This window comes from Schistocerca piceifrons, chromosome 8 (assembly GCF_021461385.2).
Source record: "Schistocerca piceifrons isolate TAMUIC-IGC-003096 chromosome 8, iqSchPice1.1, whole genome shotgun sequence".
NCBI classification, from domain to species: Eukaryota; Metazoa; Arthropoda; class Insecta; order Orthoptera; family Acrididae; genus Schistocerca; species Schistocerca piceifrons.
In genome coordinates, this window is record NC_060145.1 from 252,926,874 (window position 1) to 252,945,790 (window position 18,917).

An 18,917-nucleotide genomic window follows, 5' to 3' on the forward strand; every position below is an offset into this window, starting at 1 on the left:
TTCCAGACTGTAGCGCCTTTAACCGCTTGGCCACTCCGGCCGGCCCTTGCCCTTGAATAGGCTGCACTACAGATGGAGAAACTGAATTTAACCGGCTTCACGACGGTTCTGATTGATAATAATCATTTATTGGTACTTAGCCTCTATGTTCGAACTTCAAAGAATATTATGAGCCGCAACGTTTAATGGACTATTTATCAGTAGTTTAATTAAGCCTTGAACGATTACAGGCGACCAGCTACGATTTCAGAAAACTGTCTTATCGCTCACAGACTAATCATTTAAAAGCCCCACAATCAGCTCATACAGTCATTTACTACGACAGCTCGCCACCGACTCTGCCGACCAACACCTATTGCTCAAGGCGCTAAACACGGGGCGAACAAATCCAGTCTGAGGCCAGAGATGCCGTTTTACTTACTCTCATGACTCAGCAACGCTTTTACCCATTAGGGTCGTACACACAAAGCAATATTTTGACGAGCTCTGGGGACAGAAACCTTATGATCTCTACCCTTGCTTATACTGAGTTGGCAAAATATAAATGATATGTAAAATATTTCATACGCCTCAATATAGGCAACCCAGCTTACATCGTCTGCTCCCTGGGTGTATGAAGTAATCTGGGTTTCCTATCTTAAGGTGTACGAAATATTTCCTGAGCCAGTTTCGCACCCTGAACATACCACATCTATTCCCTGGAAGGGAAATGGGAGGGAGTGCAGTGTAAGGTTTTTTTACCATAATACCTGTTTCATCAGCGTTATTTAGAAGAAAAGACATGATAATTTTGAAAAGTCATTACTAACAATCATTTCAATACTTCTAAAACATGTAAAGGTTATACACAAATATTTTTAAAATAAAAAAAATGTTTTACAGTTCATTAGGCCGAAGAGCAGCATTTGTGTCTGACAGCCCTTTTGACTTGCGAGGATATAAAATAATTAATTGAAAAGGTTATCGTACTCACCGAATCGAGTCTCAGTGTTCCAGAACCGCTCACTCGCTACCTGTAACACGAACGACCTATTAGAAGCAACACATATATCCGAAAACATAATGAGTTACATCTGGACACAAATTGGGCATCTTGTTGTCAGTGGGAATTAACAAGAACTCTCAGAGACACAATGTGTTTTTTTGGGAGTTGGCGTATCACAAGTTAGACCAACAAAATGAGTTTGAATGGCTAAAATTCAGTACAGAAGCAAATCGATCACTTGACCCGCAGCTTTTGTGCTGTGAAAAAAATATGACTGGGTGAGGTATACTAAGAGAGCTATACTAAGAGAGATAAGAGAGTGAATATAGAGAAGAAGGGTAGTGTTCGTAATGTAAACAGACCATGGTCCTATTGGAGGAAACTTCCCACAATCCAGCTGAAGAGAACTTTCATTGTGCGATCAGTCTTCTGGTTAGTTTGATGCGGCCCTTCACGTCTTCCTCTACTACTGTGCCCACTTCATTTCGGAGCAGCTGTTACTCTCTAAGTCTCCATTTCTTTGACCTATTCCAGTCTCTGTCTTCCTCTACAGTTTTAAGTCTCCTATGATGTATTAACACATCTCCTAGCATCCTTAAACCGTATCAGAGCCATTGTCCATAACTGTCGCTGTAGTACAACATCCTTGGCCCGTTGCCTGGCTGCTCGGGCGTCTCGTTAGGAAGAAGCGACATAATGATTCGCGAGGATAAAGGTTCGCTCATGATCTATGCCACGGAGGTTGGTTGAGCGTCCACTAAAGTACAGCGACCTGTGGGCGACGTTTCGCTGACGGCTCCATGTAACGGTCAAGGGTCTAGTTTCGACAGTTGGGCCCTCTCTGCGTATCAATATGGACGTGTTGACGATTAACGAGGTTGCCACGCTGTTGAAAGTGGCCGTCTGTTTCCCGATTAGCCAGCGGCGAGTCACAGGTTGGAGTTAATCTTTCAATTCGCTGCCTTTCCAGATCAACAGGGGGCTTGTGGCGGTTTTAATTTCATCCAGAAACAACGTGGAAATCACGGTGAGTAGCGCCATTCAGCGCTGGGAAGGTGAGTTTAGGAAAATTCATCCGAAAGAACAGACAACACATATCCAATAATATAAGCTCAGGACTGAAGACCACAACAACAAGCTCCTGACGGAGAATAATGATACCTTCAATACGTATGCACACTAGGATCGAACTCTTAGGGGAATCAGGTGAAGCTGCGAGCAGTGAGGATGATTTGACAGTGGAAGCTACGTTTACAGTGTGCGACAAGTTGAGAATTTGGGTTGGACGGGAAGCGTGATCAGATAGCCGAAACAGTTAAGGCGACCCCTCACGTAAAGCGGGAAATTCGGTTGAGTCCCTGATCGGCACAAATTTTCACATGTCTCCATCGGATTTATTTCAATGCCAGATTGCGGCTGAAGTCTGAGTTTTTCTCAATTCCAGCATCCTGGCTATCTAGCCACATTTTGCAGTAATATTGTGTGGTCACGACCTGTATGGGCGTATTTGTGACACTCATGTTCCTTTAATAAGCAAGCAGATTATTTCTTGTTAAATTGTCCTCTACTCTTTTAACAAAGAATGGTAACTTTCGTTAATTTTTTATAAAATCTGCCTGACACTTGGATGAGGGTTCCTTGTCAGTATACATGCAGCGATCACTGTCCGTATGTAATCAACTTTATTTTTGTTTACATTGTACATAAAACTGCATGAGCGTAGTGGTACTAACCGAAGTACTGCTCGCGTTCATTATTACTTGGAATCCGACTTGTTTTGTGTCGCTATGGCGTTAATTGGTATTTAAATTTTGATTCCTGTGGTTTTTCACGCTCGTGGCCGTTTAGTGAGTGCTCTTTGACGTATTTTTTATTTTGCTGCTCTGCGTATTTTCAGTTCAGGTTTAATTTTGTATGCTTGCCGAAGCAGTACTTAAAATTGTTAAGACTGTGCTTCAGGCAGCCTCTTAACGTTTGTGGATCTCGACATTGTAAGGAATTTAAAATTCAGCCCGTTGGACGGCCTTGTTTTCTAAAGGTTTCTCTTCAAGAGCTGCTTTCTAAGTCTGGTAACTCATCTGAAATGCAGTGGGCCACCTGAGGCGGATGGTTAAATTCTGATATTCTTTGTTTGGTACTTTAATCAAAATGCTGTCGCACCTAGTTGCCAAATGCAATTTTTTAATAATTTACTTATATTGGTTGCCGACTAAGGTGAGCTACTGATTACAACTGTTTTAAAATTGTATTTAAAGAGAGTGGTCGCCGTCAATGCGCTTAGTTATTTACTGTTTTTCTTTATTCTAGTGCATTTTAACGCGAATAGTAGTTGCAATTGTTTTTTGTATTTTATTGCTTGTGCCCTTACTGTTCTGAGTGTATACCAGAGCGGGAAAGTTAGTAGGGTGTGATTGCAACTTTATCAGTTTATTTGATCCAGCACCTTTCGACTCATCAACCTACTTTCCTATCGTTTCAGTCCAGTCCGTTTTTCTTTTTACGCTTTTTCACGTGTTTGTTTCTTCTCCGATTCTACAGAGAATCTCATCATTTCATATCACATCAGGCCATACAATTCTCACATCCTTGTATTACGCCATGTCATACGCATTTCGATTCCTTTCTGCTTAGCTTTTTCCCTGTGTTCCGGACTCACGTTCTCAAAAATTTCTTCCTCAAATTAACGCCCATGTTTGAAACCTGTAGACGTCCCATGGCTAGGAATGCTGTTTCTGCCCGTACCAGTCTGCCTAGTCCTCCTTGCTGTCCGCTATACTTTACTTCCAAGATAACAGAATTCCTTAACTTGTTCTATTTTGCGATCACAAATGTTGATGGTAAGATTCTGGCTAGTCTCTTTTCTAGAACTTGTCATTACTTTTGTCTTTTTCCGGTTTATTCTCAATCCATATTCTTTATTCATTAGACTGTTCATTCCATTCAACATTGAAGACGATATTAGTGTAATCAGCTAATCTTATCCTTGATATCCTTTCACCCTGAATTTTAATCCCACTCTTGAACCTTTCTTTTAGTTCTGTCATTAATTCTTGTACGTGTAGATTGAGCAGTAGGGCCGAAAGACTGCTTTTCTGTCTTATATCATCTTCAGTCTGAGCACTTCGCCTTCCTTTCTTATTTTTCCTTCTTGTTCTTACACACATTTCACATTACCCGTCTTTCTTTAGAGCTTACGCCTAGTTTTCTAAGTGTCGGAGCGAAACTGTTGATGAAGAAAATCGGGATAGCAATGTGGGAATTTGAATCCCCGACCGTCGAGAGAGTGAGTCAAGAATGTTTCACGTGTGCAACATCTCGATCGGTGTGGGCTGAGGAGTGGTAAATGACGTTATCATCTTGAAACGTACAACATGGGACCCAGAATGTTTGAATGCTTCAAGAGAATGCTCCTCCTGTAAAATAGCTGTGCGTGTGTAGACGCTTCTCTATGGCTGCTGATCTGTTAAAATATTCAGTCGTGTAAAATACACGCAAGTAAGCTCTCAGGATAAAACGTTACCCCACTAAAATAGCGCGCTGTTCGCTTTGGAATGCTGCAGATGGCATAGAACTAAAAAGATAAGTGGGTTTGCTAGTCTCCCATTTTGATTTTTATGATCCACACTACTTGTGATTGTTTAGAGCAGTTTACAGTACATTTTCTCTCTTCCAATTGTTCAACAGTCACCCTTCTCAAGATAACGAGTACAGCCTACCTGTAACTTGGACTGTGGGACGCCTGGCACTAATCTTCGACTCAAGGCTGACGTGGTATTCTGGCATCAGATATCTTTGTCCGAGGTTACGAGCGATGAATATTCTCTGGGGCTTGGCTCGTACTCTGTAGAGCACACATTCTGCATCGATCGCTGGTACGACTACAAGCATATTAAGCTACGATGTCTTACAGCATTCATCAAGACAGCACTCACTAAATCAGACACAATACATTACCGGCTGCGTAACATTGTACATCGGAACGATGCCTTCGTCCCCGAAATATAGGTTACCTTTCTCTTCAAAGTAGACCATGAAGACTCGGTAATACTACAATTTGGTGAGTGTGTTGGCCAGGGGAGATGAGACAATTGAGCCTCGTGCTCGTAAGACCATACCTGGACGATGCGAGCTGCGTGAACAGGGGCAGGAACTTGAAAGTAGCGAAAACGCCTGTCTGTATTGCGCCCCTGTTCATCGTGTTTTAAATTTATGTCGGGGAGAAACTGAACTCTGGACCTTCTGACTCTTCAGAATTAGTCTAATCTACATAAGCCTTTTCGGACCGCTTATCGTTAACTCAAAAAAAGATGCCAAATGGTAACCGCTTACTATACGCTTTGCTTGAGTGACCACAACTGTGAAATTCCTTATTCTCTCATACATTCTTCCAGCAAGATCCACTTGATCCAAAAAACGGTCTCGTATCAAACGTTAATAATCGAGTATATTCACTACAATTGCGCAGTTACAGTGGCCCCGTACGATACAAATATTCAGTCAGCAGTACAAGATAATTGATAAACAAACCTAATGTGGAAGAAAGACATTCCTCCAAGAAAGATTGACGTGAACTACTTTTTATTTCAGACACAATGGTACAATATAGCCAATATCAGTCATTACTGGTCATGTTCAGATGATATTGTTATTACGGGGTATTAGGTGAATGAAACGTTTGTCACGTGCGGAGTAAAACGCGTTGACGAAGCACATAGTGAGGCAAATGGCGCCCATAAGAAGTATCATCTGAATATGGCTCTCAATGTAGATAAAAGTAAAAGTAGGAGAAACAAACCCTTGAGTAATATACAGAATTAGTAGTGTGCTGCATGACAGAGTCAGTCAGAGTAACGTTGCAAAGCGATATGAAGTGGAACGAACATGCGAGGACTGTGATAGGTTCAAATGGTTCAAATGGCTCTGAGCACTATGGGACTTAACTTCTGAGGTCTTCAGTCCCCTAGAACTTAGAATTACTTAAACCTAACTAACCTAAGGACATCACACACATCCATGCCCGAGATAGGATACGAACCTGCGACCGTAGCGGTCGCGCGGTTCCAGACTGTACACCAGTTAATTACAGACTGACCATCACTTTTCAGCTTTCGGCTACCGATAAATCTTACAGAAGTATTATGTTGCTTGGTTGGTTGATCTGGGGGAGGAAACCAAACACCGAGGTCATTAGGGAAGGATGTCGGCCGTGCCCTTTCAAAGGAACCATCCTGGCATTTGCCTGAAGCGATTTAGGGATATCACGAAAAACCTAAATCAGGATGGCCAGATGCGGGATTGAACCGTCGTCCTCCAGAATGCGAGTCCAGTGTTCTAACCACTCGCTCGGTAAGTATTATGTACGAGGGCGTGCAGAAAAGTAATGTCTCAGATCATTTTATGTGAAAACTCTTAAAGCTTTCTAAATAACACAAACACTATTAGCATTCTACATGTTTATTCTCCATGTGTACATGTCTGCGATCCTCTGCAGCTAGAGGGCTTAGAACTGTAGAGTTTAACATGGTGGTGTGTGAAGTAAGTACGTCGGTGCATGAGAAACAGCGTTCTGTAATCGAGTTTGGAATTCAAAGAGTCTGTCCACGCATGGAGTGCTACCTCCTTCAGCACGACAATGCCAGACCACACAGCAGCACTGCGAAATCTGAAACAATACGACGCGCTGGGTTCAATCTCAGGGATCATCCTTCATGTAGTGACTTGGCAAGACAGCCAGGCCACTAGGAGGTAGCCGAAAGGCACGCTTTAAGCTCACGCAGGCTGGCGTGAGGTCTGGAACAGGTAAAGTAATTATACTATCAAGAAATGTACGTAGCTTCAGGAATACTTAACTTTAATCCATAATTGGTGAACATCGGTCTGACTTTACATGCATCACAAGATAAATAGGAATTGACAATGGCGCCTTGCTATGTCGTAGCAAATGGCGTAGCTGAAGGCTATGCTAACTATCGTCTCGGCTAATGAGAGCGTAATTGTCAGTGAACCATCACTAGCAAAGTCGGCTGTACAACTGGGGCGAGTGCTAGGACGTCTCTCTAGACCTGCCGTGTGGCGGCGCTCGGTCTGCAATCACTAATAGTGGCGACACGCGGGTCCGGCGTATACTACCGGACCGCGGCCGATTTAAAGGCTACCGCCTAGCAAGTGTGGTGTCTGGCGGTGACACCACACTTCACATAGTCCAAACTTGGCCCCATCCGATTTTTATCCGTTTCCTAAACTTAAAGAACACTTACGTAGACTTCACTTTGATAGTGATGAAGAAGTACAAACAGAGGTGAGGTTGTGGCTCCCCCAACAAAGTCGAACGTTCTACAGTGATGGAATCAACAGATTGGTCTTCTTTGGGTGAAGTGTGTTCGTCGCCAGGCTGACTATGTTGAGAAATAAATATGTAGTCATGAAGAATACAGGTGTAGACTGTTAACAACGTATGTTTTATTTAAAAAGCTTTGAGAGTGGCCCTCTTGCAGTATTCACGTGCAAATCATCACTTGCATTGTTTTTTTATAAAACCAAAATTAGTTAGAAAGGTATCCTGCTAGAATAGCTTCACGAAGAGTTCGAAACAGAGGTACTACATTTTTTGTGGCATACGTTACTTACATAAAGGTGTCACTCATAAATTTAATTTATAAATGCTGACTAATTCTGACTTTTAAATTTTTGAGTATGATTTATATTGTATTTTGTTTCAAATTTTGAGTAAAGTCTCTGAAGAAATGAACATAGTTTTGGAATTTGCTATCGTTGTTACATACAGGAGTAACAGTTGAGAAGTTAACTGAATCACTATCTACTTTATCAATGTGAATATTTCACGCTTGCTTTTTGTGATGTACAAACGTTTCCAGCTCCTCCATTATATCCATAGTATTCGACTTCTGGAAGTAGTGGATTTCTTAAAATTTATGTTTTTGAGTGGATGTCCAGTGTTTTTTGTATTTATTACTATTGCTGATTTTGTGAACTGGTTGTGTGTGTTACAGTTGACGTGTTCAGAATATCTATGTGTACGTTCCTGCCAGTATGTCCTATGTAGTGTCATGAGCAAGTTGACATGTGACTCTGTACCTGAGTCTGATAATTTATCCTTGTTTATTATTTATGATTGATGTGAGGTCCCATACTTGGATCAGCGTAGAGGACGATGTGAGAGACCCGCACCGCTGTACTAGGCAAGGTCCTAGAGGAGGTGGTTTGCCGTTGCCTTCCTCCAACCGTAATGGGGATGCAAAAACAGACATAATGTCTTATGGGATAACAGCAATCAGTGATTTTATAATGTTACTTTAAATCCGTCTTGATTGCAAATTTTTTTTTATTATTCATATGACCGGTTTCGGTTCATTCAGAACCATCTTCAGATCTATAAAAATAATTATACTAATTTACTATTTCACGAAAGCAAATCTTTTTCATCCTATCTTATCAACATCAAATGTACCAGAACGTACCTGATATTTAAGTTACAGGAGTAACCCGTCCAATTCAGCAACTTTCACATGCTACGTCACATAAAATTGGTTGGCAGAGTGCACGTCATTTATATTAATTATGACACTATTACCGACAGGTGGCGTCTGGTACATTTGTTACATTCCATTTGCACATACTGTATTCAGTAGATCTTTTTTATATTAAAAATATGTAATTAAAATATGTAGATGTCAAAGCTAAAATGTGTACTTGTCAGGATTAAAAAACAGTAAAATTATCATTTTTATACGATCTAACAGGCATAGGGCGATTTATATATCTATGGTGCTGGTGTGAACTTGTTTTCTTCTACGGTCTGCTTCCGTGGTTCCCGCCACTTTGGTGTTGTGCCGCGGTCCGCTCAGTCGTCTGCTGTCCATCGCCGCGGGCAAGAGGGCCGCACAGGAGGGCCCCGTCAACGACGCCAGGCGTTGCACGCGTCTTCCGGCTTCTCCACCGCGCACCATCTCTCATCCCTTGGCCTGGATCTCCATACGCAACAGTTGTCATCTTAGTAGGTCTTCATAAATGCTAAAATAGGCGTTATGATTGAATTCGCTTTGTTCGTTGAGGATTAAATCCGGATCTTTATTTTTATGGGTGTATATTTCGATCTCTTCTAAAATGTTAAGGAACCGTCCCTTGTGAGCTCTATGCAGGATGTCTAAGTTGTTTTCAATATTCGTGACTGAGTGCTTTGTCGCAGCCATATGCGCCCCAAAAGCTGTTTTGTTTTGAGAGTAGGTGTGCTCCCTGAATCTGGTTTCAAAGTTCCTACCAGTCTGCCCTATATATTGTTTACAGCAGTCATTACATTTGATTTTATATACACCTGAATCCTGAAATTTATTCCTATTACTAATAAAGAAAAATGGGAAGCATGAATTTAGCATATTCAGAAAACCTACGTGTACAGATCTAGTTATCAACGAGCGCTCTTGTCACCCACCGCGATACAAATGGGCATATTTTACTTCGATGGTATACAGGCTACTAAGATTGCCACTAAGCCAACACGAAGTAGAAAAGGAGTTAAGTATTTTAAAACAAGTGGCCGTAGCGAACGGATATACGTGTAAGCAGGTGATGAATATTTATAGGAAGATAAAGAAGAGGCAAATGGAACAAACAGAAGGAAGGCAAGTAGCAGTTAAGAGGAACAACAAGAAAAAATATGTAGCTCTCACTTACAATGGAAGAATTGCAGACAAAATTGAAAGATGCTTTCGTAAATCCGACGTTAAAATAGGGTTCCGAACAAATAACACGTTAAAATTGAAGCTCCGGCACAGAATATGTAATAGGAATAAATTTCAGGATTCAGGTGTATATAAAATCAAATGTAATGACTGCTGTAAACAATATATAGGGCAGACTGGTAGGAACTTTGAAACCAGATTCAGGGAGCACACCTACTCTCAAAACAAAACAGCTTTTGGGGCGCATATGGCTGCGACAAAGCACTCAGTCACGAATATTGAAAACAACTTAGACATCCTGCATAGAGCTCACAAGGGACGGTTCCTTAACATTTTAGAAGAGATCGAAATATACACCCATAAAAATAAAGATCCGGATTTAATCCTCAACGAACAAAGCGAATTCAATCATAACGCCTATTTGAGCATTTATGAAGACCTACTAAGATGACAACTGTTGCGTATGGAGATCCAGGCCAAGGGATGAGAGATGGTGCGCGGTGGAGAAGCCGGAAGACGCGTGCAACGCCTGGCGTCGTTGACGGGGCCCTCCTGTGCGGCCCTCTTGCCCGCGGCGATGGACAGCAGACGACTGAGCGGACCGCGGCACAACACCAAAGTGGCGGGAACCACGGAAGCAGACCGTAGAAGAAAACAAGTTCACACCAGCACCATAGATATATAAATCGCCCTATGCCTGTTAGATCGTATAAAAATGATAATTTTACTGTTTTTTAATCCTGACAAGTACACATTTTAGCTTTGACATCTACATATTTTAATTACATATTTTTAATATAAAAAAGATCTACTGAATACAGTATGTGCAAATGGAATGTAACAAATGTACCAGACGCCACCTGTCGGTAATAGTGTCATAATTAATATAAATGACGTGCACTCTGCCAACCAATTTTATGTGACGTAGCATGTGAAAGTTGCTGAATTGGACGGGTTACTCCTGTAACTTAAATATCAGGTACGTTCTGGTACATTTGATGTTGATAAGATAGGATGAAAAAGATTTGCTTTCGTGAAATAGTAAATTAGTATAATTATTTTTACAGATCTGAAGATGGTTCTGAATGAACCGAAACCGGTCATATGAATAATAAAAAAAAAATTTGCAATCAAGACGGATTTAAAGTAACATTGTAATGGGGATGAATGATGATGATGATGATGATGATGATGATGACGACACAACAACACCCAGTCATTTCGAGGCAGGAAAATTCCCTGACCCCGCCGGGAATCGAAACCGGGACCCCGTGCGCGGGAAGCGAGAACGCTACCGCAAGACCACGAGCTGCGAACGTTTATTTAAGGTGTAAACTTATTTCTTTTGTAGTTTATTGTTGCTGGAGAAAGCTAATTTGACTTTACGTGACCCAAGTAGGTTTCCTATTTCATCTAGATAAAGTATGTTGCCCACACATTTAAAAGAGATGGCACGCACCTACTGGAACAATTATCATCGATCGCAGGAGGAATAGCAGAACAGAAAGACTGTGATATTGACACAAATTCTTTCGCGATTGCTACTAGCCACACACAGTGGGCAGCAGAGAAAACATGTCCATTTGCATTATTTTAGCAGCCTGTTAGTAATTTCAACTTTTATTCAGTTAGCGGTTGACAACGATCGAATTGTTACAGAACCAGAGCGTACCTGGCTTATATCACTGACTTTCAGATGGCGCAGCTCTCGAAGAGAGACATTTCGCCTCGTTGACTAATTACGTATTTTTAATACACAAACCTGTCAGTGCCTCAACCACGCACGTGCCTGACACGCCGAAATCAAACAGGCTTGTGTCTAACCACTCAAACGTATGTGGATGCCCTCTGAGAGACTGTCGTTGGAGTTCATTTCCACTGGTATACGCAAAAGCCACACTCTAAGCTTGTTTCGATAAGAATATCACTTTCATTTGCTCCGCTGAATAAGCTCGCTGCTCATCGTCTGTAAAAGTGATACGTGATACATTTTACGAGTGACAGTTGCGGTGCACGCCGAAATTGAGCCGGCGGTCGGCGCAGACCGCCGAGTGTACTCGATAATCCACCTTCAGGGCTGACACGCTCTCTCTCTCGCTCGCTCTCTCTCTCTCTCTCTCTCTCTCACACACACACACACACACACACACACACACACAGGCCCTTTGCTCTGGTTTTCCGCGCCACCGCTCTAGCGCGAGCTATAACACCCTTGCACACTCGGCTGGAAGTTTCAGTTGATGTTTCCAGCTCACAGCATCCGTACTTTTATCCTAATGGCGCACAGGGGCAAGGCAGCGTCATCCAGCCGCACGCAAAAATGAGTTTGCTGGACAAAAAAAAAAAGAAAAAAAATAAAGGGCAGGAAAAAGGGAAAGGGTGGAATCATGGGCCGCGACGGCAAATTGTCCCCCAGGGATGTTAGAGCTGACGCCAGCAAACACACACACACACACACACTAATGAAAAGGGGCACAGAAGGGTTGCACTGCACGGGCGTGACCCAGCACAGTCGAACGCTCTACAGTCGACTGCAATACCAGCAGTTTTTCGCCACTTTGGGCGCTAGCACGCTAAACCCATTACTGAAATAACTGTAGCCATTACCAAACTTTTGTTTTTCACCTCAGCCTTATACAGTGTCATCGCGGCCAGTCACCTACAAACTACACTCCTTATTTGAGTTTCCTTGCAGAGGAATCTTTACTCTGTGTGCCCTGATTGTACTGTAATCGGCAATCTTATACAAAGCTAAAAAGACATCACATAACGGAGATCGTTATGGAAATGTGGGAAAACCCCATGTGGCAGACGCTTGCATGTAACGATAGCCACCCCACGAAATGTTAACTGATTCTACCTTCGCTACATGGTAGAACAAAACAGTAATAAATGAAAAGCGACATTTTGCTTATGTTCTACGGGACTAATTTATTTAGTTAACCAGTCTTTGGCATATGTGACCATCATCAGACTAACTGAATATCGTCTTATAGAAATCACAATATTTGTAAACTACATTGGAGAAGATGTTATTCATAAATAAAGGGGGAAAAGCACAAAAAACATTAACACTATACTAAAAAAAACAGTGGCAATGCATCAACTTAAATTAGCAACCCTAAAAAATAAAATTAGTGCTTGGCAAGACTACTAAAGAATAGCCTCGATTGGCATTACAGAAAGTGATGGAGGACAAAGTAAAAGTTTCAAGTGACTATTGTAACAATAGAATATTGAGTACGAAGGCAACCACAATAGAACAAAAATAGAGGAGTGGAAAGGAACAGACAATGTGGGAATCAGTGGAAAACAGAGGAATAAGTGTAGTTTGTAACAGGAGAGCTGTACAGCTGTTTTGTCTTGTAATGTCAAATGATGACTGTGGTACACATTTTTGCTGATTTCTAGGACATCCACCAGACTGAGTTTTCGGCCTTCGCTTTCTAAGTGAAGGACGCGGAACTGTTGCCGACAGCTGTGGTGGTCCTCATTCACTACACGCTCAGGAAATGTGGAATCATAATTCTGCAACCTCAGCTGCGTTCATTTTCGGCCACCCTAGTTGCTATGTCTCTACCTGACCGACCAATTTAAAACTTATTACAATCAGGACAAGTTATTTTGGGATCCCCACTGTTGGACAGTAACTGGGTCTTATCTTAGCTACTGAAAATACGCTGGGCTCTTTTTTTTATATAGTAGGAAATCTCGTAGTTGCAGGATTTCGGTGGTTTTGCTACACTCTGTGACAACTTACTAGGTAGTAGACTGTGGAAGGAGCAGCGGAAGGACCTAAGAGAATGGGTGTTATTTTCAATTTTTGTTCATACGCCGCTACGGTCGCAGGTTCGAATCCTGCCTTGGGCATGGATGTGTGTGATGTCCTTAGCTTAGTTAGGTTTAAGTAGATCTAAGTTCTAGGGGACTGATGACCATACTGCTCAGAGCCCTTTGAACCATTTTTGTTCATACGCGACATGTGGTCAGTCAGGACACAACTGTAGCCACTGGTTAAGGTACTAAATTTTGAAGTCTTATTTGAAAATGAGAACATATATTAAACGGTGCACCCATGTAAAGCTTCTATTGTTTATTTAAGTTATTTTGCGACTACCGGACTGGAGTATGGGAGCTTTGCAGAGTGAACACACGTCGTTAATAAATAAACTTACCATGTGGCTAATACGTAGAATAATAATACGTGTCTCTTAGTATATATACGTCATCATAGATTACAGTCACATTAAGAGATACGAAACACGGTGCAGTAGAGATAAACGTTTCTTGGAAGATGCGTGGCGTGCTGAAAAGTAATGCGTCCGAATTTTTTACGCTAAAACTCTTAAATAAAACGAACGTTATTAACTTTCTACATATTTATTTTTCATGTTTACATATTTCTTTTTCAACATAATCACGCTGGCGACGAGTACATTTTCCCTACGAAAGACCAGTTTCTTGATGCCGTCACTGTAGAATGTTTGACTTTGCTGATGGCGCCACAACCTCCCCCTCCACTTGCAACCCTTCATCGCTATCAAAATGAAGTCCTCGAAGATGTTCTTTAAATTTTTGAAACAGACGAAAATCCGATGGCGCCAAATTGGGACTGTATGGAGCGTGATCGAAGACAGTGAACCCAAGGCGTCGGGTTGTTGCAGATGCCGTAGCCTTCGTGTCTGGTCTGGTATTGTCATGCTGAAGGAGAGGTGGTCCATGTGCGGACGAACTCTTCAAAACCGTGCTTTTAGTTTTCTGATGGGTTACGTCACCATGTTTCTCACGTACCTACATAGTTACGTTACACATTGCTATGTTAGACGCTACAATTCGGAGCCTTCTAGTGGCAGAGGGCTGCAAATAAGTAGACACGAAGAATGAAGATGTAGACTGTTAATAACGTTTGTGTTAGTTTAAAAGCTGTAAAAGTTCTCTCATAAAAATTCGGAGGCATTACTTTTGAGCACGCGCTCGTATCTTTCAAAATATATTTACCTCTAGCGCATTGTTTTTACATCACTTGATGTGACTGTAGTCTACGAAACAAACACCTAATCAGTATCTTTGGATATCGCTTTGACAACTGCATAATAACCTGAACAAATATGTTGATTGAAACTATCATATAATTAGGCACTTACTTGACTTATTGCCAAACATGTTTGTCATATGCTAAGGTATCTACATACGGCAAGTTAAATTACACGAAAAAGTTGCCGTCACGTAAGAAATACGAAACACATTTTACACGAGGTAAAAGTATTTTGAAACATACGGATGGTGATGAACATGCACACACTATTGGTCTGGCTATAAATAAACTATTCTTATTGAGGAGCCTGCGTTATTGTATATTAACATGACACACACCGCCCCTTGAAAAAGTTCAGAGGACGATTTTATTGCTGGCATATAAGCTACGACAGCATAGTAACTACTAACAACTGCCGGCCGAAGTGGCCGAGCGGCTCTAGGCGCTATAGTCCGGAACCGCGCGACCGCTACGATCGCAGGTTCGAATCCTGCCTCAGGCATGGATGTGTGTGATGTCCTTAGGTTAGTTAGGTTTAAGTAGGTCTAAGTTCTAGGGGACTGATGATCTCAGCAGTTAACTCCCATAGCGCTCAGAGCAATTTGAACCATTAATTACTAATAACTGTAAATAGCATATGTGAATTCGCCCAGACACTTGTGACGGGGCAGTGTTAAGTAATGGAACAACATCCTAAATCAATTGTTCGAGACTCTCTCCAGAAAGTTTTCAAGTGTGTGCTAAGTTTATTCCGCACACTTTGTAAGTAGGCTGTTTAGGTTTTTTTATTGGTAACGCCACCTCTGTATGAAAATCACTGGCTGTGCTGTGTGCAGTCTGTGGCTGCTTTGCATTGTTGTAATACTCGCCATTGTAGTGTTAGGCAGCTGGCTGTGAACAGCGCGTAGCGTTGCGCAGTTGGAGGTGAGCCGCCGGCGGTGGTGGATGTGGGCAGAGAGATGGCGGAGGTTTGTAATTTGTCATGAACTGCTATATTTATATATGATGATATCAAGGTAAATACATTGTTCGTTCTCTGTTAATGTCTTTCATTTGCTAACTATCCCTATCGGTAGTTAGTGCCTTCCATAGTTTGAATCTTTTATTTAGCTGGCAGTGGTGGCGCTCGCTGTATTGCAGTGGCTTGAGCGGCGAAGATTTTTGTGAGGTAAGTGATTTGTGAAAGGTGTGGTTTAGTGTTGGTCAGGGCCATTCTTTTGTGGGGAATTTTGAAAGTCAGATTGCGTTGCGCTAACAAAATATTGTGTGTCAGTTTAAGCACAGTTATGTATAATTGTTCAAAGGGGACGTTACATATTTTTTTTTTTTTTTTTTTTTAGAGAACGAACAATGTATTTACCTTGATATCATCATATATAAATATAGCAGTTCATGACAAATTACAAACCTCCGCCATCTCTCTGCCCACATCCACCACCGCCGGCGGCTCACCTCCAACTGCGCAACGCTACGCGCTGTTCACAGCCAGCTGCCTAACACTACAATGGCGAGTATTACAACAATGCAAAGCAGCCACAGACTGCACACAGCACAGCCAGTGATTTTCATACAGAGGTGGCGTTACCAATAAAAAAACCTAAACAGCCTACTTACAACTTTCACTTCCGAACAAAAACTACGATGCATTGACTCCTGCCGCTACTAGATTGAAATGCAAGACACGGAAAATTCTTTTCTGGAAAGAATCATCGCGGGCAAGGAGACGTGTTGTCAATACGAACCTTCTACAAGACGACAAAGTACAGAAAATCACATGAAGGTTAACTCTTTGACGACATAAGCAACATTCATACTAATGTGACGCACTGGTTGAACATCCCGCAGACAGAGTTTTGGGAAAGTTTCACATGATTGTATGATGTTCTGGTCGTTTGCCTCAAGAGGGGAGGAATGCTCTGCAGAACACCTGAATAGTTAAAAGCACCATCTTAGCCTTTCTTTTTATTAATCTTGTCTCATTTTGGACTGACGGGGTACGCACCTTTCACGAGAACTTCTTAGGGCTTTTCCCAGGTAATTAACGCTGCAGTCTCACACTCCCCGGATTATCTACGATTGTTCGCTGTAGCGAGGGAATCCACAATCTGCTAAACTCCAGGCTTTCTTCTTTCTTGTTAAAAGTGTTGTCCTATTTGTGAATTTGTGTGGTTTCCCAGAACAAACGGGTGTGGTAGTTATTCTCTACAGCGAAACGTTGGCGCGACGAGTACGTACTGGTAATCTCCGGTCGCGGGCTTGGCTCTAGTCAGCTTCCGGAAATGAAGGGTGAACATCGGACAACGCCAAATCACTAATAGTGGTAAAATCCAATAGGCAGTAAGCCCACAGGTGGCCACGACAGCTTCAACAATTGAGTCTACAAAAGCAGATGGTTTACAAAGCGCTCTTGTGATCTAACGGTAGGACGTCGATCAGTCGTGTAGGACACGAACCCAATGGGGACTAGCTGGAGATACTGTACGTATACAAAGAAGGGCAGCAAAGATTTGTGTGGTCCTTGAGAGAGAGTCATGACGATGCTGAAAAATATGAACTGGTTCACGCTGGGGAAGACGGCCGCAAACTATTCCGCGAAACCCTACCTTGTAAGTTACAACTAACTTTAAATGAAGAATCTAGGAACATCATACAAAGTGTATCAGAAAGAATCATCTGATTTTTAAAAAATCATAACTATTATGTTATTTGAGATATGTGCGTGAACAACGTACGGTCGGAAAAAACTCTCGAATTTTACATGGTCCGCTAGGTAACAGCCCTTCAGTTCTAATAAAAATGGTGTCGGTACAACATAAAGGTTTTGTGGTCTATGTTTTGCGCAGTGCGGGTCAGTAATAACTGTTCAGCGTGACTTTCGTACTAGTTATGATGTGGATCTTCCTACAGCACAGAGAATTAGACCATGGCATGAACATTTCCGAGAAAAAGGTTGTCTGTGTAAAGACAAATTGCCAGGCCGTCCCCGAGAGTGTGACACAGACGTCAAACGCATCCACCATTGTTTCACAAAGAGTCCGCAGAAATCCGTTCGCCTTGTAGCTCGACAGCTCAGCTTGTCCCCGATGTCCGTATACTGCAAGCTCTTCGTGAAGGTGACAAACAACAACGTGTGGGGTTCTGTAATTTCGTTCTTAGCAAGATGGAGGATGACAGTTTTCTTCCACGCTTAGTGTTTTGTGACGAGGCAATATTCCACTTAAATGGAAAGGTGAACCGTCATAAGCCGGCCGGTGTGGCCGAGCGGTTCTAGGCGCTACAGTCTGGAATCGCGCGACCGCTACGGTCGCAGGTTCGAATCCTGCCTCGGGCATGGATTTGTGTGATGTCCTTAGGTTAGTTAGGTTTAAGTAGTTCTAAGTTCTAGGAGACTGATGACCTCCGCAGTTAAGTCCCATAGTGCTCAGAGCCATTGGAACCACTGAACCGTCATAATGTGAGAATGTAGAGTGCGAAACAGCCACATGAAGTCGTAGAACATGACGGGGACACACCATAATTTAATGTGTTTTGTGCAGTTTCACGGGAAAAGGTGTATGGTCCAATTTTCTTTGCCGAGAACACTGTTACTGGAGGCACGTATCTCGATATGCTTGAGAACTTTCTTTTACCACAGTTCGATTCGAACGACTTCATTTACCACCAAGGTGTGGCAGCGCCACACTGGCATCTGGAAGTGCGGGAATTTTTAAAGAAAAGGATTACTGAGCGATGGATCCGTCGCACTGGACCAAATCAATCAGCCTTACATTATTGGCCTCCAAGGTCACCGGACCAGACTGTATGTAATTATTTCTTGTGGGGGTTTATAAAAGACTCTGCTTATGTGCCTCCGTTACCAACAACAATGAATGAACTCAGACATCGCGTAACAGCAGCTGTGGAAGCTGTAACTCAAGTCATGCTCGCTGAAGTGTGGGAACAATTTGTTTACCGTATTGACACACGCCGTCCATCTCGATAGGAGCAAATTGAACACCTATGTAAAGGTACGAAAATAGTTTTGCCCTTCCCGCTAATGAAAAAACATAATTTATTGCACATGTTTAATAGCTTCATAAATACAGACGTGTCAAATCGGCTTATTCTTTTCGATACCCACTGTATAATCCCCTATGCATGGCTCCCGCAGGGATTGTAATGACAAGGTCAGTGCAATTGAAGGAAATTCAGAGGCGGT

The 18,917-nt window shown here is 42.2% G+C and overlaps 1 protein-coding gene across 1 annotated transcript in view; it reads right to left on the reverse strand.

The window, feature by feature from the left end:
- LOC124712249 (uncharacterized protein CG3556-like) overlaps positions 1-18,917 on the reverse strand; it is a 614,255-nt gene that overhangs the window by 401,672 nt on the left and 193,666 nt on the right. Inside the window, exon 3 of the mRNA XM_047242544.1 lies at positions 974-1,013. Within this exon, the coding sequence (XP_047098500.1) occupies positions 974-1,013 (40 nt within the window). The remainder of the gene's footprint in view (positions 1-973; positions 1,014-18,917) is intronic.